Source organism: Triturus cristatus, chromosome 8 (assembly GCF_964204655.1).
Source record: "Triturus cristatus chromosome 8, aTriCri1.1, whole genome shotgun sequence".
Classification (NCBI taxonomy): Eukaryota; Metazoa; Chordata; class Amphibia; order Caudata; family Salamandridae; genus Triturus; species Triturus cristatus.
This window is the reverse complement of record NC_140591.1, coordinates 742117860-742143741: the sequence shown is the minus strand read 5'-3', so window position 1 is coordinate 742143741 and position 25882 is coordinate 742117860. Positions and strand designations below refer to the sequence as shown.

The following is a 25882-nucleotide window of genomic DNA, read 5'->3' as shown; positions in this document are numbered from 1 at the left end:
TAGCCCAATAGGGCCACCAGGGGAGTCCTACAGGGGCCGTGGTCACTAATGGTGATCGCATTGTAGAAAGTGGTCCTATACTGGTCTACCACCGGGCTGTCCCATGCTAAGTGAAGAAAGGAGGCATTGTGTGCTCCACATGTACAGCCCCACACATATTCAGAGAGGCCCATGTGGTAAAGCTGGGCAGGGGTTCAGTGCATCTGGTGGAGAAAGCGAAGATGCAGCAAGCACAGTCTATAATGGGGGGAGAGGACCATACCTGGAAAAATCAAGACAAGGATTACAGTCTTCTTCTCCACTATATTGAATAAACAAATACAATATCAACCTTTAGTGATTCCATTATGGGACTTTGAATCGTTCTCTTCATGGAAAAATTGATTTGTTGGCTTATAGAAACCAACATCCCCTTTGGTTTTGGTTTGTTCGCCCAAAGTTGGCAGGGTATGCCCAGACGTGGGTCCCTTGCTCACTTTGCCACTGGATTCAAGCTAGCCTGGCTGATGACGGCTAATTAGCCAGAAACCGGTCCCAGGATGCTTGTTTCCGGTCCAGGGAAGACATGGCTTGGCAGTTCGGGCTGGACTGTTCCCATGAGGCACAGGGTCAGACTGATTTGCATATGGCCATGTCTAAACTGGGGTGGCGGAGTGAGCTAAAGAATGATGATGGATTAAACCCAGATCAATTGACTGGGGGTGAGTGCTTGCAATGTTCAACACTCCGTCCATCATCCCCTTTGGTTTGGCTTACAGAAACCACCAATATAATACCTTCATACGTTAACACTATTATTGTTAGTATGGAAATCTTTAGCAAATGGAGTGGCTTAAGCTTTCAATTGTCTCCATTTGTCTTGGTCAGCAATGCAGGTCCCAATACTGCATAGCCAGGGCAAGCAAGTATCCAGCTCTGCAGATGATAAAACCACTTTGTGGAGTAATAATAAAAAGTCAGAACTTATCATTCCCATCATATACTAACAAAGGGCATCTGAGCTCTACAAATAAGCCTGTTGGTTACATAGAGGTAAACATTAAAAGGAACTGTGTGATGCATTTCAAAGAACACAAATATGCAGCAGCGTTACATTTCATAACGTAGTCCCATGGGCAGTGAATGGTAGTTCTCCTCTGCACAATAATTCAAACCAGGTTAGGAACTGGTGGACATTGCTTTCCATGAGGAGAGGCATGGGACAGCTCAGGGGATTTTGTTGTTGGTTGCTGAAAAATATTCTTATCTAGCTTATCAACCATTAAAGTGGACATTTACTCTCTAGGTCATGGCTGTGCATGCTTACCTATGTGACAGCAGCCATTAACTTTATTTTCTTTGTGAGGAGTTGCGGTCCAAGACCTGTGAGTGATGACTGATGTCTATTCAAGCACACATATTTCAATAGGAGGCTTCTACTAGGAAAAATCAAAACCCACCAGTTTGTGTTCTTAGAATGCAGAGGGATAACCTTGACTGCATTGGTAAATATGAAACATTGATGGAACAGTGGCGTAGACTGGTGAGAGTAACAGAGTTTGATCGAAACATTTTCAACAGACAGGTTAATAGGAAATCTTGAATTTCTTGCAGAAGTGGAAAGAAATTTTCATATGTAGAACAGGATTTGGTATAAGCGTTACAAAGACATCTGCAGTCAGGAGAAGAAGGCACATGTAAAGAAGATGGTATCAGGGGCGGCTGGTGACATTTGAAAGTGGTGAGGCGTAAAATGATTGGTATACTGCACCGTTGCGAGCGAGCGTAGCGAGCGAGCCCGAACCACCATAAGGGGGAATTCGTTGTGATTCTCTTCCCGTGAAAATTTCGAAAAAAGAGAAGAAAAATAGTGCATTTTCAAGCAAATTTGAGAAAGCCGGAAGGTTAATAAAGCAATTATGAAAGTGCCTCTGTGAACTGTCACTTTTCTCTTTACCTATCTCTCTCCCAGAATTCACCACCTTCACCTGTAAGTGGCTGCAAGCTGCTCTATCGGTGTCACTCTCTTCCAGTGACACATTAACTTTCCCATCATCCAAGTATCCCTTCCTACCTTATCTCTTTCGCTATCTCAGCATCTCCCCTCCTCTGTCACTGGCTGGGTGCTGCTGACACTGCCCAGTGACTGTCTCTTGCTGCCCCTTCCATTGTCTCGCAACCCCCCATGCATTCCTCTCTCCCTATCTTGCTTCCTCTTTCTATCTTGCTATCTCTTCCTATCTTGTTGCTCTCACATCCATCTTGCTTGCTATCCCTCCCTACATCTCTGTATCCCTTCCTCCCTTGTCTCTTTCTCTGTCTCCGCACCTCCATTCCCCCGTCATAGCAAATGACAAGTAGTTACGACAGAGCACATCTCACACAAGAATCGGATGAACTATCTCTAGAGTCTACTATAGCGCCTAATATGTACCGGTGATTGCAGGTGGTGGGCACTTAGCGCTGCCACTCTTTTAAGGTCCGGCGTCCGGTCCGGGGCGTATTTCTCATCATCTCAATAGAAAGAGAAGGAAACAGTGACATAAGGGAATAAGGGTGCAGAAAGGAACGTGTGAGAGTAACGGAGCTGACCTAATGCCCATTGCTTTTACCATTACAAAACGAAAGCAGAATGGTTTAAAAAGACCACATTTGTGAATACAGAGCCGCAGTATGCATTTTGTTTTCCAATGCACGCACCCAATAAGCAGGTATTTCAGTACCTCCAGGAATAGTGTGCTTTCCCGCCCAGGGAAAACATGGTTGTTCAAAGAGCGAGGAGGCAACAAAAGTAGGGCTTCACTGGCAAACACTGTAATGTGGCGCTAATGTGTTTAGGTGTGAATAAATCAATATGGCCACCTCGCTTTAGTTAGTTAGTTAGTTATTTTTCATATTTTGAATGTTTTATTTCTCTCTACCCTGAGGCTGCACTTAGAAATTGAAAAATGTCAGCAAAAGACTACGTTTCCAGCAAGTGTTTTTCTTTTTTGGATCCATTTCACAAGGAAGCAAATAAACGAAAGGAGGAAAGAGAAGGTAATACCTGTTTCTTGAAGTCTCTGACCGGTTTTTACTACATGAGGAGGAGCGAGACAGAGAGGGAAGAGGGGGAACAAAGGAGGGGGGAGGCAGCTGCCAGCTGCGGGAGAATTGGACTCAAGCAGTGACTTACGACAGAGCACATCTCACAATCGGTTGAACATCATGAACTATCTATCCATAACGCCTAGTGAGACCTAATGCCCATTGCTTATATCATTAAAAAACAAAAGCAGGATGGTTTAAAAAGACCACGTTTGTGAATACAGAGCCGCGCACGCAGTATGCATTTTATTTTCCAATGCACGCAAGAACGTTCTTCAAAGAGCAAGGAGGCAGTCGTGGGGGGGGGTTGCGGGGGGGGGTTGCGAGGGGGGGTTGCGAGGGGGGGTTGCGGGGGGGGGGTCAAATGGGAAGATACAATTAAAATTAAGACTAAAACTTACCTGACCGCCTCTGCTCCTGGTCCGCGTTGGCGCCTCTGCCCTCTTCAAACAGGAATAGCACGTCAGCACTGGAGTGGCAACCCCTCAGCCAATCCTGGCGCTGCTGCAGCGCCAGGTTTGGCTGATGGCACAGCTTACTCTTCGCCCGCCGCCTGCCCATTAGGAGACCGAGGGGCTCCTAATGGGCATGCGCAAGTCCGTGAAAACACAAGTGCGCATGACTGGGCACAGGCTAAAAATTAGCTCACCTTGCCCACTCATGCACACTTGTGCTGCAGTGCTGCCTGTCCCTGGCTGGTCTGACAATGCAGGTCAGTCAACATGACGCCGGACCGCCCACGGTCCGACGTCATGCTGACTGACATGCATTGTCAGTTCTCCCTCGGCGTCTCTGAACTTAAGTAAACTAAGTTCAGTGACGCTGAGGGAGCTGCGGGCGTGGGCAGGGGCGGAGGGGCAACGCCCCAACACCCCCAATGGACGCACCGCCACTGGATAGTATAATGGAGAAAGATAATAGCATATTGCTGTTGCTTACGGATATCAGGTCAGCAGTAAAATATGATATTTGATTTTCAAAGTAATACTGAACTTAGGCAAAAACCTTAATATACCCGGCAGATACTCTGATACACTAGATGTTATTTTCTCTGAGGTAAAACTTAGTTTACTTTACATTCCGGCGCTCCCCTTTTCTGCCTCGCAAAATCAATTTTTCCATTTATTGAAAGAGAGACCATGGCAGACTGCAGCAGTTTTCGAAAATGTAAAAGCCCTCTTAAGTTCTCTTAAGTCTTCCTAAACAAGTGTAAATGACCCGATACCACTGGACTATCACTATCAAGTTAAAAATATTATGGTACTAAAACAATATGGCCTAAATATTGACATCCAAAACACTGTGATGGTAGGTATATGGGTACGCGCAGATGCACTATTCTTCACTGCAGATGTATCTCGCTTAACACTATATATATCTTGAAGGTACATAAATGTGTATCTAAGAATACTACATCTCTTCGTGGGTATATGCACTTACCTTCAAGATCATTTGCTTCTTGATATTTAGGGCTCAATATGCTGGCACCTCAATATTTTTGTACTTGATATTCTGGTCTACAACTGTAAATCAGAAAGCTGCCTCCTGATCCCCATGAGCAACCAGTAACTGCAATATGTATTGAACAGCCATGGTTCTTTGTCAGCCTCTTTATTTCTAAGCATTGTCAATAAAACATTTGCTGAGGTTTCTAGTATTCCTCAAGGGTTGAATACCATGGCAGAGAGAGAGCTTGGAGGCCAGCCGGAAGTGAGCAAGGCAAAGAGGAAAAAATAAAAATAAAACATATGTTATCTTCTGTAACATTTGTAAATTATGCCTGAGTGAAAAGTTATTTGTTTGAACTGTGCCTCACAAAGATACATTCAAATACTACACATTAGTATTTTCTTGTGTGCTTGTATGCTTGGATGTTTATTCTTTCAAATTTGTACAGAGATTGATTTTCCTATGAGTGTGTCCTTTGAGCTTCTAAGAGGGAGTTTCAGTTATCTCCCATGTTAAACCAATCACTTACACTATGTTGGTGTGTGGTTAGAGCAATTAACCCCTTTTTCTCTCACTAGAAATTCTCAGTGAAGTTCCCTTTTTTCAGTAAGACAATCTAAATATCCTTGACAAGTACTGTGTTAATCACACGTTTCAATAACATTTTAGCATTTTGTAGTGTAGAAATGACAAGTGAGAGAGAAGATTTTTTATCTTTTCATGGTTATCTCCATCACTAATAAGTGTTCTTAACGATAACCTCTGTTAATGACTTTGAGCTATTGTTTTCTTTTTCTTTTGTTCCAAGAATGTTTCACCAGACTACTTGTTAAAGTCACCTCTCACCTTTGTATATTCCATTCCAGCCACCAACTTGAACATTTCCTTTTCTGTCCTCCAAATGCGCTCCATGGTCAGAGGCAAAGTAGACAAGCGTATTGTTCTTCAGTCCTTTTTCGTCTAGAGTATTGAGAATGTTCCCTGTTTTAAAAAATGCATTTTACATGTTAGATTGAAGGTGTAGCCAACATCAGCATCTGAATTTTGCATGAAAAGCAAAAAATGCCCTCGAACAATTCTTCATGATAACCAGTGGAATGAATCATCTTAAGTAACTTGCCCTCTCAAAAGACAGCTGTACCTATGTTGTACTAAACATTAGACCACAATCATTCTTTAAAGAGGTGTTATAGATCAAGTGCTCCATCTACAAAGTGGTTAAAATTGCGCACCAACGTTCTGTGACCATTAAATTATTGTGAGCCCATCTATGTGCTAATAGGTCAGTTAATAAAATAAGGGCATCGTAGTGGGTTGCAGACCAATCTGTCTAATGAATATGAATTAAAGCAATTTGTGACCTACTACGATTGGCTGAAATCACAGGGATGATGGTGTATAATGGTGAGCAAAGCAACATGCCTGTGATTACTGTAAAAAAACTGAAAAAGTTTTTTTGTTTTTAATGCAGACCGATTTCTTTAAAGTAAGCAGGGCTGCATTTAAAAAATGAAGTTTTGTTTTCATAGAAGTTTCAAAAAGAGTTGGTAGTGATCCCCTGACCCGCTTCCTACTTCCCCAAAACATTTACACTGCAAAAGCCATTATTACTGTTCTTAAAAAAGAAGAGGGAACCCTGCAATCTTTGCCAGAATTCTGCTCTCTGCTGCCCAGTAGAAGACCTGCACTGGAGAGTTGGGGACGAGGTCTACTTCCCCGCTGCTCATAATGTAGGTTGGTGCAAGGGCATTAACTGGGCCCATGGCTGCGGATCGCCATCACATTTAGACCCCAAAGGGTGTGGCTTGGCCTACTATTAAGATCGGGGCCTTTTTTGTGGCAGTCCTGCCTATGCCAGAATGTGAACCAGGGAGCCTTGATACTGTGCTATCTGTAGTGCTGTGGTCTACCTGGGCTGCTGATGTCCATCTGATTGATTTAGTCTTAGCTCTGGATCACATTATTGGAGGCATGTGGCTAGCCCAGTGGCCAGTCAGCTGCTTGCCTGCACCTCCAGGTACCATAGGGGAGTTTGGATGCATAGGGGGGAAAAAGAGACACAAAATGGCTGGCCTTGTTCTCCTGGGCCCATCACAAAAACCAGTCTACTTCATGTTACTGTATAAGAAATGTCATCAAGACAATTAATCACTCTTGTTGTCCTCTGTTTATTCCCTGCTGGGATTGGAAGCAAGACATTGGCAGATGGGGTGTGGGAAACTGGGATAGCCTCTTGACTCACTGCCACTTACATCCTAGTCGACTAGAGATCACCCATGAAACAGATTGCAGAGAGAAGGACTATACTGGCTTCCATTTACGTTTCTTAATGATCTCTTTCCATTCATGAGGCGAAGAACCGGTGCACCAGTGACCTGACAGAACACCACTGGCACCTTTGACTGACCTTGATCGGAGTGTAGATCCACTACCTCGTGTTCTTAAGATAAAGAGCTGCGCAAGTTCACTCACTGCAAGCACAGGAACAATGGGGAAGAGCAAATCAGGTGGCCCAACACAGCAGGTCAAGATTGATATATATGCCAAGTCATCTCAGGGAACCACTCAGCAGAAGGTCTTAGTTGAAATGGTTGTGGATGGCTCAAACTACAATGCCACAGCAAATTCCATCCTGAACGTCTTCTAATGCCTGTGCCTCCCTGTGGGGGAAAATTGGTCAAGGGGACTTGATAGCTCTCTCCTTTGTAAGGATCTTTGTAATGTGGATGATCATGTCACAGAAGCAGGAGCCTGCATTCCACTAAACGGGAGACACTGTCACTACATTACTGTATAAAGTGACTCACCATCAGTCTCATATTCTACAACACCATGTGCCCCAGAACTGCTGGTGTGTAAAGGGGAGTGGAAGGATCTGGCCTGAACAATGTTTCCCCTCGTAGCTCAGAATTTGGGTCCCATCAAAGACCCCAGCCCCATTCTTTATTATCTTAAACGCATAAGGCACTACTCCGGAGCCCTTCCATCCATCCAGCATGTCACCTAGGTGAAGAATAGTGAGAATTCTCAACTTTATGGAATTTATGAAAGGAAACCGTTTATGAGAGATTTCGCAAATGTTTGAAAACATGGCTCTTTATTCTGTAATGTTTTTGTTCCCTTTTCTATTTTCCACCTACCAGGCTGGCACCGGGAAAACCCTCGGGGGAGCTGTGCACCCTATAAATCTAAAAAACCATAACATAATGCTATCTTCCGTGCTTCCTGCCAAAAAGGAGAGAGGTTTTACAAAACTACCCATGTCATACTATTCCCAGACTATGCAAGTCTAGTCCAGCACCAATGTAGAGATGAGAAAAGATCTCCAGGGACTGGCCAGCAAACTCAAGGCATAGAAACAATAAGGAAGCCCTCTGGAACCCCTATGCCTTGATAGGGCATAGTCAGGAAAAAAAGTGTTGTCAACATACCAGAGGAGCTTTGCTTGTCCAAACGGAATATGAGCATCTTCAGTAAAATAATGTTCAATGGCTTCCCGCACCCCCTCCCGGAAAACCTGATCTTGCAGCGCGGTGGATTGCAATCGCCATTGGAATTGAGGTGGTGTGTACGTGGGTATGAGCATTGTGAGCAATGATGGGGAGTGATCGGAGAGCGTGCGAGGCAAGTGAGTAACCCCAGGGACCCATGCGTTTATATCACTTGTAGTCAGCCAAAAGTCAAGTCGCGACCATGACTGATGTGCATACGAGTGGCATGTGCCCTCTCGCACCTCCGAATGTCTTAACCTCCGAACATCTATGAGGTACAAATCCTGCATACCATTCCTGACGGCCTGTGCAGGTTTTTTTAGTGCTGGTTCGGTGTTGGAGTGACGGTCCATTGCAGGGTTTATTACTACATTAAAATCACCCCCACAGATAATCGCAGCTGATAGTAACCTATGTATTTTATTCCACAGCTCCTCGTAAAAACCCGGGTCATCTATATTAGGCTCATATATATGGACTATGGTCAACAGCATCCTGCACAATTTCCCATGCACTATTATATAAGGGCCATTATCATCAGTTTCCTCATGCAACTTTACAAACGGGAGACCCTTTTTTATTAAAATCATAAATCCTCGTGCATATGAGGAGTAGGAAGATGCCAATCTTACTCCAGCCCATCTAGTGGCCACCGCTGCCGCAGCATGCTTTGTGAGGTGAGTTTCCTGCAACAACGCCACTTGGACGTTATGACGATCTAGGTAGGCCATCACCTGCCTCGTTTTCTTCAGATTATTAAGTCCTCTGACATTCCACGTTATCCAATTTAGTTTACCATCCCCAGTTGGCACCACTCCTTCCTGACATCAATGTATACATTATAAATTCTGTATCGTTTCTCACTCATGCATAGTATCCTCAGTCTGTGTGTTCTGTATTGCACAATAATGTATTTGAACAGTCCCAGAACAAAGCCCCACACCCGCCCCAACAGCCCAATTATATCGAGGATACCCACCAACACATCTGCAATCATAATGCATATACCAATCAGCAGTACCCTTCGTGCTATACATGTTATACTGATGTATCCAAAAACAACCCCAACAAACCCCCCCATTTCAGCATCCCAATTATGCTAAGGATCCCCAGAGAAAATAAAAAAAAACACATCTAGTCCTCCACCCCTCTGTAGGCCGCTAGTCAGCCCACAGTACCCACCCTGAACCATGAACTATGTGGGGTGTACCCTCTCGGAGGTCACCAGCTGCCCACTGACCCCCCTCGATGTAGTAGGGGGGGCGGGGCAATTCTAATGTATTCTCCCATCCAATGCCTGAAAACAATACCGGCACATAGACCGTATAACAACATTCCTAACAAAAGGGCAGACCAGTCCACGGCCACTGCCCGTATTCTTGAACTGAGGCTCTGTATGCCATCAAGGTGCTTAACATGCATAGTACATCCTGAAGTTCAGCTGCGGCAGTTTGTGATTAACCATGCAATCAGGAGTTAGTCATTGACAGAGTACCTGTACCACACGTAACACAGATATTCATCTCAGCTCTTAGGGTGCAAACGCTGGAGTGCACATGTATGTTTGTAAGTAGGTCCAGCTTCCCCACATCTTTTTTACCATGACATGCCAGGTTTGTAAGTCTCCATTAGCATATACCATCCAACTCCCCATCAGTTGACAGGGCAATAGCCAGGGTCGTCAGTCTTCTTTATCCACTTCATCCCCAGCCACTCTAACAGTTTCTCTTCGCTCCAATTGTTTTATAAACTCCATAGCGTCTTTAGGGGCTGTGAAGATCCTGGGCTTACTTCCATGATGAATTCGGAGTCGAGCCAGATAAAGCATGGCGTATTGTATTTTTAGTGCCTGCAATTTCTTCTTGACTTGTTGGAATTCCCGCCGGGCCTGCTCCACCGCTGTAGTGAAATCTGGGAATATTGCGACCTCCATTCCCTGATACTTCGTAGTACCCATTTCTCTTGCCAGCCGGAGTGCAGCATCTCTATCCCGATAATTGAGAAGTTTGGCAATTATTGGCCGCGGGGGTGCCCCTGGGACCGTGCGCGGCGCAAGGGATCGAGTCGCCCTCTCCACCACCAGCATGTTGGAAAAATTCTTCGCACCCAGCATCGTCTTGAGCATGTCCTCAACATAGAGTTCCATTTTCCCTGTCTTGGTAGACTCAGACACCCCAGTAATATGAAGATTATTCCGTCGCGACCTGGCTTCCAAGTCTTCATTCTTCGCTTGTCTTACCGCCAACAGTTTTTCCATCTGCGCGCAGGACTCAAACAGATTCAGCTTTATCTTCTGTGTTGGAGATTCGCTGTTCAGCCTCAGTTATGCGCACACTGTGCTTGTCCAATTTTGTCGCCATATTGTCCATGCGCAGATTAAGTGTATCAATTTGACTGTCTATCGTGTGCAAACTTGGTTGCATGGCCAGCATCATACGCTCCAGTTTGCTGCTACCGCTAGCTTCCATGTCTGTCTCAGTGTTTGATGCCGGCTGCATGGTCGACTTTTTAAGACGTTTAGTTTCAAATGACAGCTTGGGCTGTAATTACTTGTCCAGCTTGCCCATTTTGTTACTGATCATGTGCCCACAGGTGCTTGTCGTACAGCTAGAGAGAAGAGATCTAGCACTTTAGTTGCGCCGCTGCGGGTGTCTGTATGACAGCAATGTACTCTTTTGAGATCTTCCCTCGTTCTTGAAAGATGTTCGGGCCACTGCGCGCTGCTTGACTCACTGTATGCGTCGGTATCAGTGTCCACCTAGTGCTTGTCAAGTCACTGTATTTTATTGCTCAGAACGAAAACACCTTAACCCAGCACTCCATTCGTACCGCTATCGGCGACTATATGACAGCAGCATCCACTTGTGTGAGCTTGTGCGCAGTTTGCAATGGAGTTTGGGCCCCCTCCCACAGCTTGTTCAACTGTAGGTGTCTGCATCCGTGTCTACCCAGGAAGGAGTCGGTCATTGCACTCCAGCGCATAGAGCAAACACACCACACAGGCTTGCAGTCAACTTCTCCACTTGTACAGCACAGCACTGTTATCCACAGCCTCACTGCACCTCAGACAAAATGTCCGGCAGGTAATTTACAAGGGCGCACTTAATCCCCCACGTGTAGTACCTCAGACTGGGGCAATCGTCCAATAGTCAACTCTACACAGTGGGAACTCTAAAATATGACCCACAGGCACCGGTGTTGCTGGTTCTTTCCACTTTCTCCCGCTCCCAGAGTCATTAGAGGTATGCCGTCCGCATTCCTCAATCTCCCGAGCACCCAAGATGGCGGACTAACGCCTATCAGTGAAATTCCAGGTCGTAACGCGTATGGCAGGTAGGCATGGACACCGCAGCCCTCAAATAGAAATAGCATCGCGATCCACTTCACAGCGCTAATTTTGGGCCCCTCTGCACAGAAGTCACAGATGCCGCAATCCGTTCAATCAGCGAGCGGCACTCCCCGACCTCAACCCCGCAGCGCGGTATTCTTACTGGAGCCGCAAAAGTCAGCAAGGCCACTGCTGCCGATGCCGCACAGAGCCAGACTTTGATTACCTTACCGCAGAATGCAGTCAGAGTCTCACCGTCGCCACTGTTCAAACTGTTATACGCGCCGGGGTCCCAGCCACAAATGTCACCACATCACGCCTCCAATCGCACCTTGCCACTCGTCTCAATGTAGATTATGTACCACTGTAGGCACAACGTTCATCGGACTGTTCACCCTTTCATCACCACCCGGTACATTTATCCCACTGTCTTGCCGCCGACAGGGATCCACTTCCAGGAATCACAGCAATCGGACCACGGGTGTCGCCATCTTGTCAGCAGGAACAATTATCAACACTATGCCTCAAATCTTGCACATAGGGCTGCCACAGCTACATCAGTCCATTTCATACAGATCAGGGATCCAAATACGCAGCGATGTGCCACAGGATGGCTGGGGGAAGTACAGGATTTTTAACGGATTGTGGCCCCGACCAGCAGAGCAGCACTAATGTGCAGCCATCTTGCTTCGGGCTCGCTGGCGCCCCCCAATGAATCCAATACTTGATCAGCAATGATGGAATAAAATCCAATACTAAATATCTCCAAATTATTATTTTCTTTTTTGCAGAATGGAAAATATGCATGCCTTACACCCATCAAACTGATGGGTGTTTGACATGTTTGAGAAGACACATGGACCGGTGACCTTCAGAGCATAACAATATAGTACAAATAATTTGTGCGCATTTTAAAAATAGATAGAATGAAGGTGCGCTGTACAGAAACGTTTCTCTGAACATCGTTATTTGGCATCTGGTCCAGCTGTCCCCTTACACTCTTTAAATAAATAATTTTATAAAATTGTTCATTTCAATATCAGAACTTAGACATCAGAAAGTATCAGATAACACACAACTTCCACTTTGGAATTCACAGAAGAAGCACTTGAGATAGGTACTTCAATTCAACAAACTGTAAACAATTACAAAGAAACTAGGAGACCAGAAAAGCATGAAAAATGTTAAACAGTTTTTGGCAAAGACAAACTATTGCCTACACTTAATACACTAATAAAATACAACATAATACAATTAATACTGGTTTACTTGAGAATAGGTCTGAAACTGACTTGGTGTCAATATCACAAAACATTTTTAGACAAGCGGTACACAACACTAAACAAATGTAGCTTAGATATTATGTTACTTACTATTGAACAGCTTTTAAGCATTTTGAAGAAAATATAAGTGACCATTTTACAACTGAAAACACTTTCCAAACCCAAATTAATGAAAGCGATAAGAATAAAAGTTTGGAAGAAATCAATATTAAAATGTATTCCTGCAAGAATGAAATCAATGAACACAAGACATTATGTATTGAAGGAACACATACAATTACTTAAAAGAAGAAGTTAATAGCGGGGCAGAAGTATTAATGAATAAACAACAGATATCATCAGAATCAAGCAATGCAGATGACGTTCAAAGTGATGGAACAAAACAGCTGCAACACCAGATGTATATGTAGGAAGCACTTAAAATGTTGAAACAGTTATAAGACCAGATAGATGTACAGGTAGCAAACTACTCAAATATTCAAAAGTCCTTTTTCAGAGGCATGTTACACAAACATGGAAACACCGAGGGGACACCATAAAAAGACCGTTTTGGATTCCAACAGAAACAGTCATATTTTAAAGCATAACAGCTCACAAAAGAGACAATAGTGCTTTGAAGGGGAAGTTTATTTATATCTATTCATTCCAGCACAATATTAGAAACAGAAGCCTAAGCATTATTTTACTTCTCTCGAAAGATAACACCCAAAACTGAGTCTAAATATAAGGAGTTTAACTATGTGGACCTATTTATAACTGCAGTATTGAATGATCTAAGCATTATCAATTTTGGTAAAGTAAAATATTCCAACTTGAGTAATAAAGAAAAATCTGCCATTGAGAGGCTCAGTAAGAATCTCAAAAATTGCAGACAACAGCGGTGCAATTGTACTTATAGACAAGGATTTTTGTGATAGAATAATTTAAAAACACTTTTGTGATGACAGTAAAGAAGACGTTTCTCTGAACAACTGATACAACTTCAACAGAGCAATTCAAATCATTATTAGACACAATATTGAAAAATGCGATGGTTTTGATTTGGATTACTGTGATGACAAAGGGCCTGATATAAATTTTGGGGGATAGTATAGTGTCCATCATGGTGGCAAAGGACATTACCTCCGCCATGCCAAGGGTACTCCATACACCAAATTTAGAGAAAACTGTCTACTTTGTGGCTGTCACTGTACACTGAAAGTAACTACAGAGCGGGTTGCTTTTAATGTACTAAAAGTTTGCTGTATGGCTGCCATCAGCTTTGACAGGCTTACTCAAACTATTGAAATGTTTTGTCTTTGAAGAACAGAATCTCAAAGTGAGAGTTTGAGAGATGATGTTGGATGCTCCCTCTCTAGAGACTATGGGTACCTTCAGCTAATGCTACTTTGTTGAAAATAGCCATGCTGCCTTGAGTAAAGTTATTGAAATGGATGCCTTCAAGGTAGTTGTATGTCATCACTTTATAGCCAATACATGGGGCACCAGACTAGCATTGATCAGAAGCATTTTGGAGACTAAAAGGAAGATTTGTGAAGATGGAAAGCTGTAGGGTTTGTCACAAGGAGCTTAACGACATGCAGAAACTGCACTGGGAATAGATGCAAAGTCTGGGGTGTGTGGACTATAGGGTATATATGTCCCAGTGACATGGAGAGGGAGATAGACCGGGGCATATATTGTTGCGGTTGGAGATGCCTAGGAATGTGATGGGAGCTATGAAGACACAAGGTAGATTCATGCTTAGCACTCAGGTGGGGATCAATGGTGCCTTTACAGATTATTATCGCTCATTGTACTCTGCTCTGCTGGAGCAAGACCATGCTCGGTTGAGGGCTTACGTACGTTTAATTCCTCTTCCTCACATAGACTGGCTGCAATTCCAGGAACTAGAAGTACCCCTGCAGCTAAAAGAAATTCAGGCTTCTATGTTCTACATGGCTTGGAATAAAACACTGGGGCTTCATGGGTTTAACACTGTGCAGAAAGTGTTAGATATGTACCATGCTTCTTAGCACACAGACCATCCCCCGTAGCCTCTGCAAAGCAGGGGAGGCTTCCCATGGAGGTACACTATTACTGCCTTCTGTCTGTATTAAACACAGATTATAAAATCCTTGACAAGACACTGATGAATCGTTTGTTACCGATTGTCAAGAAATTGATCAAACCAGATCAAAATGAGTTTATAATGGGGAGGCGCACATTTTGGAACATTCGGTGTCTTCTCTATCTGATGGGCGCAGCTGCAATGTAGCAGGGTCCCCTGACATAGAAAGCGCATTTGATACCCTTGGTTGGTCTTTCCTTAGTGTCGAGGCTGGAGGCCACGGGGTTGGGACCTGTAATACTCCGCTGGATTCAACTACTGTTTTCTGACAGGTTGGCTAGAGTTAAAACTGGTTCAGAGATCTCAGCGTTTTTTTTTTATTGTGAATAGAAGCACATGGCAGGCCTGTTCTCTTGTCAGTGCTTATTTTTGAGCTTACAATGGAACCTGTAGTGTACTTGCTGTGTTCCAGGTTCCCGCATGCAGTATTCTTTTGCACAAAGTCTGGTATATCATTTTGCTTTATGCCGATTATGCACTTATCTTCATTTGGAAACATTATAGGGTCTTCCTGTTGGTTTCCCTTCAGTTACAGGACTCCTGACAACCAAAGTGGGTTAATATCACAAGGAGGGACAGGGGCTTGGGAGGTCCAGCACACAGGCCCCATGCAACTGTGGAAAAACAGAAAGAGTATGCTATTCCTATGAGGGAGATAAGGGAGAAGGAAAAAGGGGAGAGGTGGATATTGGGGGAGGTTTCACAACCAGGTGCTGGAAGAAGAGAATGCGTAGTTGCACAAGGATAGCTCCAATGAGGAGCAAGGGCCCTCACACACCTCGAATGGTGTCATGGATCATCATAGGGCAGCTCCTCATTGGGCCGGGGCTGCAATGGCCAATGGGCCCCGTGAGGGGTCTCTTTGCTGGATGTCTTCTCTGGTTGCCATCGTGAAGCTAAAGGTATTGGGAGAGGGCTTGTGTAGTGAGTAGAGCTGGGATGGAGTGAGTGTGATTTTAAAAATAACTACAAGGATCTCCAAGGGTAGTTTATTCGCTGGGATATTGTGCTATGAGTTAAAACACCGATTGGTAAGTCGTGGACTGAATAAGGAGAGCTATACCCGCTTCAGTTCAGAGGATTTTGTAAGGTGTGCAGGGGGTCGACATGTTTCATGCCCTATACTGTCCAAACTGATCTAGGCATTTCATCAGGACCTAAATCTCATCTCCTACTCATAAGGGATGGCTTTGACTAAGTGAAACTCAAAAAGAAAGTCACGTGCCCTAAAGTCTGGACTCTAAAGTAGTCCTGTTAAGTGATGAAAGAAAGAGGTTAAATTGTATACCTTCTGGGGGAAAAGCACCTCTTTAGAGGAATAGATTTTCCCCAAACGTGTCTGGCCAGGGTTATCGCTAATTTAGCAATTGAGGGAAACTCGAGTTGAGGTACTCATCCGAGGGGGACCTATTTGCATCTGGCCATCACGGGTCTACTATTTTTACAAACGATATTAAACACTTCGATATTTTTTACATCGATATTACTTACCTAAAATCAATATTCTTGACCAAAATATTTTGTCTGATATTTCTGACCCAAGATATTTTTACCTCAATATCTGTGCAAGTCGATATTTTTACATCGATATTCTTACTCTGCACCTTTGGAAGGAGATCTGTAAGGGCCTCCCTTCCAAATATTGATTCCTTAACGTATGTATTCATGTTTTGTGACTGAAATCTGGTCGCAAAATACTATTTTGCCACATCCTCAAAGGAAGAGTTAAGCCATTTACTAACGGGAAGGTGTCCTGTTAGACCCGTCAGCCTTAGGGTGGTCTTCTCCTAAATTGTTTTCCTGATTGCCTCCAATTTTGCCTAATTCTTTTTGTTGGTCTTAGGACTCTGAGCCTTTTATCACTGACAACCAGCGCTAAAGTGCATGTACTCTCTCCTCTAAACATGGTTTCCTCGACTTATCCACAATTGGCATTTAATGTAATTACAAGCCTCTACTAGAGTGTACTCCACCTGCACAGGGCTGTGAATTAAATGCTACTAGTGGGCCAACAGCACTGATTGTGCGGCCCATACAAGGCCTCCAACTGCAGAACCTGTGTGTGCAGTTTACACTGTCATGTCGACTTGGCATTTAAAACACCTTGCCAAGCCTTAAACTCCCTTAAGGTAGACCCTTGGTAGCACATAGGGCAGGGTGCTGTGTAATCAAAAGGTAGGACATGAACTTTAAGTTTTACATGTCCTGGGAGTGATAAACACCCAAATTCATTTTTCACTACTGTGAGGCCTACCCCTCTGGCTGGTTAACATTGTAAATTCCTTATTACACTTTATAAGCTGTAATTCCTGATTACGAAGGCGTAGCTCTGTCATGTGTAATTTCATTGGAATAGTAATGATAAATCATATTTACAGGTAAAGTCGAATTTATCATTACCCTTTTAAAAATGTCACTTTTAGAAGGATGGCATTTTTCTGCTCTTAGCCATGTGTGCCTGCAGCCTGACTCCAAAACACATCTAGGGAAGGTGACAGCTGGAATTTGTGTATTCCCTCTACTCAGCCTCACACAAAAGGTGCTTGGGTGTGATCGAGTGGCCATCCACATCCAGATGGGCACTCCAGAGCAGGATGGGAGGGAGGAGCTGACACAGCTGAATAGGCGGTGTCCTGTCCCCACACAAAAGTCTTCCCTGTAGTGAGTCTGGAGCCAGAGCTGGGAAGAAGTATCTCTGTGCACTTGAAAGCCCTCCTTTGAAGTCACCTTCACTTCAAAAGCAGCACTGGGTATTATTATTATTATTATTATTGTTATTATCTTGTATATAGCGCGTGGCTACCCAAAGGTGTATAACAACTGGACATCTGACCGTACCACTTCAGTGCACAAATGGACCTGTGAAGAACTCTGCCAGGTGGAAGAGCTACTGTGCTGCTACAAGGACTGCCACTCTGCTGGGGTGCAACTTCAGAAGAACTCTTATTCTGCTGTGCTGCCCTGATGAATGCTGCCCTCTGCCCTGACTGAGGAAGGGCTGGAGCTATCTCACTTGAACCCAGAGTGCCTTAGAGGGCATGCTGGCTTACCTCCTGTTTCAAGTCTTAGGTACAAAGACATCAATTCTTCCTGCAGCAGCACCTGGACTTTGCTTACTGCAAGTCTTGCCTTGCCAAGTGGTGCCAATCCAGTCCAGGGCCCTTGGAAGTGGGTATAAAGTGTTGCTACAACCAGAGCCCACGCATCGATGACATTGTGCTGATCGAAACTGGTGCATCTCCCTCAATGCATCAATGCTGCTGTGAGGACCATGGGCACCACAATGCCGACTGTGCAGCACATTGTCTCCAGTCTCTGATGCATCTCCGACTTTGCGCGACTGGATGCCGACTCGACTTTAATATTGTGCTTCAATAAAGACACATTGCCTATTGCTTCCGCATCTCGGCTCCGTTGATGGCGCATCTAAGATACTTTTCAATGGGCCAAGGCTGGTCCCTCTATCCGACCCATGCTCCATCGTGGTCAGCCTGAAATTTTGGATTTACCCTGGTCTAGTGTAACCAGATAGCCCTGGTTGGCGCTTTAAGCCTCTAAGTGCTACAATTTCATTTAATCTTTAAAAATTCATCATTCCGGTTATACTTATTGAATTTGTCATTTTGGTCTTGTTTTGTTCATAAAAATATAATCTATTTTTCTAAACTGGTGTGGAGTCTTTTTATGGTGTTTTCACTGTGTTACTGTTTGACGTGTTGCACAAATACTTTACATGTTGCCTCTTAAGTTAAGCCTGACTGCTTTGTACCAAGGTACCACAGGGTGAGCACAGCTTAATTTATGGTGTGTATCTGACTTACCATGACTAAGATTATGGTTTCTGCTTGGATAGGGTGCATTGCTCTGCAACCTAAAACACAATTCCTAAAAGGTCTACAAGGGACCACTTAACCTTTGTGAATGTTTCCATTGACCTCTGTCTGCTCCTAATCAATATGTGTGTTTTTTGTTTAGTTTATTTTTAACACATTCCGTTTTCCATTAAGGATAAATAGACTGCTTTATTTACAAGAAATCTTAGAATTTGTGGTCTTTTGACATCAGCAGGCCACCATGGCAGTGAATTTCGCCAATCGTATTGGGTTATTATTTGCCACCTACCTCATGCATATTGATGAGGTAGGCTGAATTTTGACACACTACAAATCAGTATTTTGTGAACCTACCTCTTAATACCTAGGTTGGTTCACAAAATACCAATGGATTCGGTAGAAGCTGGTGCGCAAATTGCGTCCAACCTTACCAAATCAATTTTTGTACATTCCGTTAAAGAAACTGAAAATTGCGAATCGTTCTTTGTTGCAATTTAGGATTTATTGATTGGAATCTTTGTACATGAGGGCCTTAATGTCAAAATTAACACCTAGCAGAAGTTGGCACAAACAAGGGGGTGGGGGGGTTGATGTCCCAGAGAAACCAAGGCATTGCAAACGAGTTGCGAAGCACAGCACACATTCCAATGCATACAACTCTTCTGTGGTTGTGTATGCATAGGAATTTGTATTGGGGTATACTGCCACTACAAATCCAGTTTTGGACAGCACACAGTGACCTAGGCGCAATTTGTTTTTAAGAACTCTATTAGTATTCTTCAATTTTTACACTACTACATTTCATATTACTTTATAACCTATAATTGCTATGCTTACTTCTTCCTGTACCCCACATTATTGATCTTGAGTTACATTTGTGGAATTTATATAGCTATGTATTTGTTGTATTTAGTCAACATATCTTGTTGCATTCATGCATGTTGTTGCATTCCCCAAACCCCAGTCGGAAAACATTTTGTTTTTGTTTCCCCTGGAGAGTAGTCTGCGTTAATTTGCTAAAACTAACAGCCCTAATGATTGTGGAGTCGTATGAGTCTCTAATGCCCCCTTCTAATTCCGGCTGCATTAGTATATGTATTTATTACACAACTCAATTCAGTGTCCGGTGATTGGTTTTTCTGTACATCCCTCTTTTTTCCTTTATGGAGCACTCTACTTTCTGTTTGGCCTAGGCGCCATTGAGCGAGGCTGTGTCTGGTGCAAGGTAGGCTGTTTGTGCAGGGGCACAGGTGAGGACACCAGCAGTAGTCCAATTATATGCGATAATGCTCAGCACTGTGTTTTCTTTCCCCTTTCAGCAATACACGCAGCATGAAATTTTTGCTATGCTGTGGTTTAAGAAAATTAAATACATTAGGGCCTTTATTTCCTCTATTATGGATTCTATATCTGCCTCCTCCTGGCTTACCCTCTTAAAAGTAGCAAGATGCACTGGTTGAGTTATCAGCAGATATCAAAGCATCAGTAGCATTAGTCCGGGTCGGACTGGGCCGCACGACAATGTGTGAGTGCCCACTGGGCTGGTCTGACAGATCAGTGTGTGGGCAATTTTCATCAGTTTGTCGACCTGTTTTATGGCCAGGTGGGCCAGTTCTTTTCTGTTTATTTCCTTGATAATACAATAAATATTGCCTGCAGTGAACACAAATGCAGTAAGTGTACCATACCTTGGAAAGTATCCATACAGCATGTCTTTACATGTTCAAAACTGGCCTGATTTGCAAACGAGGGCCATTTTTAGGTCAAGCATTTGAGACCTCTTGTATATACTTTAGTATATACTTATTATATACTTATATGTGTATGTACTTTGTGGGCTCTGGAGATCAGCCCTTAGGATTTGTCTGCTTCCCCTTAGGGACTTTTTTTCTGTTCAACTGCCCCTATTTAACTGTCTTGATAGAAAACGACCAGCAGAGGCCAGTAAAATACCAGAATTGCTTTCTGCTAGAAGGCTTTCTTTTTAAAAAATTTCTGGCAACTGCCTCTATTTAACTTTCTTGATAGAAAATGACCAGCAGAGGTCAGTAAAATACCAGAATCACTTAAGCATTCTCTAGATTCCAGTCCATAGAAAGTGTCTTCCACAAGCACCCGTAGACAATAATATTTTCAAATCTTGTACTTTCAGTATTAGGATCACCGAAGGCCCTGATTTAATATTAAAAACAGAGCTTTGGACTATACCATTTCCGCTGAAAGGCAATATTTCTCTCCATGTGTCCCCATACCTGGCGTGTCACGCAGTTTGATGCTTACTTTCCCTGCATGTTCAAGATCAGTAGATGTTTCAGCACCAATGCTAATGTGCTGCATAGCTAAATACAAATAAGGTACTAAAGGCGAGACCGATTGCATTGCAAATGCTTGTTCTTTTCTAGCTATCTGGTTTGCTAGTGATGGTCACTTTTGTTTTGGTGCCCTTGCCTATGTTTTTGCCCCAGTCTGACCCTGGCATTCGTAAGCATGTTTGATTCTCATGGTTAGGGAACCATTGCACTCCACAGTTCTGTGTGGCACTGTGGGCCTGATTCACAATGTGCCTCTGCACACGTGGTGCAGTTGTGTGGGGCTTGCACTTGTGGCAGGAGCCCCACACGCATGGTGGGACTTCCTCAGTGCAGTTTCTAATTACCTAGGTCCTGCCACGAGTCCGGGGCCCCCCCACGACTGCTGGGCTTCTGCCACGAGTGCAGAGGCCATTTGTGAATCGGGCCCTGAGTCCCTAAGCAGTCCCTAAGCAGCAGTACACAGTGGGGCATGGGTAGGCCCAGCGGCAGAGGAGGCACTTCACCCTTGTGACCCTGGTCTCTGCCTTCCTCTTCACAGATGTACAAAGCTACTCCAAGTCAAAAGGTGAACCTCCGTATATGTAAACATAGTCAGCTAATAATCAATGGTAAACAAAGTTGGACTCAAACATTGGAAGGGATACAATTATTTAAAGGGATTTTCCCTAAGGCGTGTCCCAGATTTGTGGCATCTAGCCTACAATGTGAGCTGTCACTTTTGTTTTATTGACTGGAGCCGAACAGCCTCTGTCCCATCAGTGGCAATTGCTGGCTCCTGGCCACATATAGACATCAGACAAAGGAGGTGGGGTATTGGCAGGTAGCCCATTTCCCTGTCAGGTTGTTTAGGTTCCTGGCCACAACATTGTGCCCAGGTATCACTTCTCTCAAACTATAGGCTGAAATGCTGAAACTCACTTAATCCAGGGAAGGTGAACTCAAATGGTCCTTCCCTTTCCATTCATATTTATGTGGCTTAAAATCAGGCAGATACACTTCACTATACAGTTATTTCAGCAAGGAGAGGGGAATTGAAAGAGCAGCACAGGGAAGCAGGCATGAAAATTAAAGAACCAAGCTCTAATTAACACTAATCCCTATGAGGCAGCCTCAACAGTAAAGGTTATAAAACATGGGATGAACCTTCAACTATGGGCCACCCCCCTCTCATGTACCCAAGTACAGCACACAGACACTACTTCCTATCAGGAGGAATCATATGGTGCTGTCATAACAGGTGACAGAGATTCTTAGGGCTGGGGTTATCTCATGCAGGTGCAGCTAAAGAGGCCGTTACGCTAAGACCACTAATCAGGAAACAAAAATGCCTCCCTGCATTAATGACCCAGAGGTCCAATAACCTCATAAAGATAAATAACCAAACCGACTGAGGCCGCTACACGAACACCTCAAGCGCTTATTTCACAACTGCAGATTGGCCACAGAACATAAAACAGAAATATAAGGCACGCTCGAGTTCCCTGAACTGAATGCTTCATTCCTTATGGAGGAATGACACCCAGTATCAACCACCGAAACATGCTCCACTAAGATACTTAGTCCTTCTCAGGGACAGACAGAACAGAAAAGGAGTAGTAGCCCCTATATATAAATACTTCTTGAACATCAAAATCCTAAATGAGCTCAACTCCCAACAGTCAGTGCCTTGAAACTGAATATGAAAACTAAATGAAACATCAATGTTGTGCAATAATATTTACCAAAGTCACAAGAAGAACTTCCTTGAAGGTAGACGCCCTCAAAGAAGTTAGCAGACTCCAATATCATGCTTTTAGCAGAATTTAACGTTCACTTGGATAACAGAACTAACTCTGTCCCTTTAAATTTTGCTTTCGTCTTTTAAGAAAGCAATCTCATAAAATCTAAACTGGTGCACCCAAGTCTGTGGCTGAAGATAAAAATCAGTGCAGGCTGCATCACATTGAAAACCATGTGTCAATGTGATCCAGAAAAGTTTATTGTCTCCCGCCCTGACTGCTTCAACCAGAGCCTCCCACACTCCCAGTTCATACTATGTTTCCACTTTGGACAGAGTAGCTTTATAATCCTTGCTAGCGGTGAAAATTTCCAATCTATTACCAGACTTTAATTCCCTATTCAAGTTGAACCTAGCTGCCCTACACTGGCTATTAAACCAGGCACGCTGGGGTTGCAGCTTACTTGTCTTACTTAGATCTTTAGTTAGTAGCACCTAAATATCTTTATAAAACTGATCTTGAATGTTATTTACAAAACGATCAAGAAAATGAGGGGAAGAGGAAGGTATACCCAGGTCTATACACCGGCTTCTTACACCAGGTTTCTTGAAGGAGACAAATGTCAAAAGTGTCCATAAACGTCCCCCAATCAGGGTCAGATACTTTTGCTTTCAGGCCAGCAACATTACATGAGATACAATTCAAGTTTGTAGATTACAGCTTGGAAGATATAAACCCAAGTAAGGATTCCCTACTGATGGGTCAAGTCATTATTTTAGGGCTCCCATTCCTTCCTGTGGCCCTGGGGTAGATTCTGGCCCCTTGTTAGCCTGGGGTGGTTTGAACTTCAGGAGGATTAAGGTTTCTGATGGAAACAAAAACACAGTTTCAAGCCTATAATGTTATGGCTAATTTATGGGAAACTAGTTTGAACTCCAGACAGTCAAAATCATCCTCCAAGTGGGTAAAACACTTCACCCCATGACGTCCTGCCATATGAATAAGGGGCTCTCCTCACATAATGCATCCAGTAAGTCACTTTATTGACAGTGACTGGGCATTTACCTCCGCCCACTAACCTTTTCTCCAAAATAGTCTGGGTCATTAGAATACCAGAACCAAGGCCATGGTAGAACAACCCTCATGTGGTTGGAGAAGCAATAATACCCCAGATGTTCCTCACAGGCCCCAGGCCCACTGGATCAGATCTCATTGCTGTAGAAGGGTTAAGACTGGAAGAATGTGCTGCTGTTCCTCAAGAACGGACCCTTCCCGCCTTCGCCGCCGCAGATGCAAATTAGTCAGGTGGCTTTGTTCCAAAGTTTTTGTGATACTGGGCAAGGGTTACCCCAGGTTGATCTGAATGGAGGGTGCCTCTTGCATGAAGAGCACACGTGGCATCCTCACGGGATGCACAATGCTCATTGACATTTGCCAGAGTGTTAATCGACTCTGAAAATCCGTTAGGAGTGTGATTTGGGCTCTCACTTTTACTTTATCTACCCTATCTGTAACAGCTTTAAGGAGACTGCATGTCAAATTGGAGGGGTGTGGAGGATTGGCTCGTCAGACTTTCAGTGCTCCCCCAATGGTATTGGACCAGGACCTTTAGCACTGTCCAAATTGGCAAGAGAGGCTAACCAGTTGCTACATGAAACATCAGGCATGATAGTAACCATGCCTAACACCGCGCCCAAAGGGGCTTCTAGTGCGGGCATAGTGTCTAGAGGAGCACTTTGTGTCTAGAGGAGCACATAGCCATTGTTTGAGCTCAAGAACTTTCCAGTGCTTTGCCACATAAGTGGCCCTTTTGCCACCATTGTTTTGTAAAGATTTCCATCAGAGATCTCCCAGGCTCCCCTGTGCTATGAGGCTGAGCCAGACAAGTGGCCAACTTAGGTTTAAGACTGCTCAATATCGATTCTTCTTCTATTAGCATGTCTGTTTTGGCTAACGTGTTTTTACTTTGTGCCGCACTCAACTTTTTCTTTTTGCTAAATACCTGCATGGAAGTCTCCAACGACCTCCTCTTTCCCATGCTTGTTTTCCTGGTACCCCACAGTGAGACTACCTAAAACCTCTGACCAATCTACAAGGTAAGGGGATTAAATGTCCTACCTCCCTAAAGTTGAAGATGTCAATGTGGTGGACCTGTCCTGCCTCTTCCTGTGGTGCGGGAATTGATTGTGCGCTTTAAGCGCAAGGAATGGGGACGGCACCACCTGGTACGATGATGTCTGGGGCCTGAAGTCCTCCCAAACGGCCCGCTGTAGCAGATCAGCAGCATCCTGCGCTGTGGGAGTTGGTGTGCTTTAAGCACAAGGAATGTGGGTGGTGCCTCCTGGCACGATGGTGTCTGTGGCCTGAATCCCCCCCAAATGTCCCCAGCAGCAGTTCAGCAGCATCACGCACTGCAGGAGTTGATGTTGCTCTTTAAGCGTGAGGAATGCGGGCAGCGCCTCCTTGCGCAATGATGTCTGGGGCCTGAAGTCCCCCCATAAATTACCGCCAGCAGCAGTTCAGAACCATCTCTTAACATAATAAGACAAATCACGCTTAGCAAACGGTCTAGTCTTGATTTGTTCATCATTAAAAAAAAGACCAAATTATGATTAAAACCCTATTTCAATTGAGTAGACAAACCATTTAAAAATTCCGATCAACCCACCTTTCACCAATACAAGTATAAAAGAACAAGACAAATTTTCCTTGATGATTGACTAAAAGGTTATGGGCAAGAAAACAGCAAAATAATCACTCACAACCAGATTTGGAAGATGTAATTCGCAAAGCAATAAGCTATAACAACATTGCAGCATCAACTAACTACAAGGCGCCTCTAACCACCTTAAAAGTGACATAGAGACATAAAATCAATTAGTTGAATTGAAGAGCGATAGACACACATTTTAAATCCAATTTTAAAAGCCCTATCAGCCAAGAAAACATACAGAAAACATTATACTTCGAACCAACTTGTCAATTTTCCAACAAATACTTAACACAGAGAAAACAGACCCAAAAACTAATTGAAATGACTATGAAGCCCCTTCCACTCGTTATACCAGACACTTCTCTATTTAAATACAGTTCACAAAGTTCTTAAAAAATGCAGAAGGTGAGGAACATATTTTTGTTGACACCAGATTTCACTCCTTTAAAATAGATTTGCAATTATGTAGCTGAATAAGACTCAGCTGAACCCATTCTTAAACTACACACTTGAAAATAACATAAAACTTCATGACCACCATCGTACAATGAAGACCTGATTTTCTCCTCTTTAAGCCAA

At 43.8% G+C, this 25882-nt stretch overlaps 1 protein-coding gene across 5 annotated transcripts in view; it reads right to left on the bottom strand.

Moving 5' to 3' along the window:
- Window positions 1–25882, bottom strand: part of LOC146805001 (arylsulfatase D-like) — a 439444-nt gene that overhangs the window by 157674 nt on the left and 255888 nt on the right. For all 5 annotated transcript variants that reach the window (XM_085622147.1, XM_085622149.1, XM_085622146.1 and 2 more), the window contains one exon: window positions 5362–5496. In XM_085622147.1, coding sequence (XP_085478273.1) covers window positions 5362–5496 — 135 coding nt within the window. The remainder of the gene's footprint in view (window positions 1–5361; window positions 5497–25882) is intronic.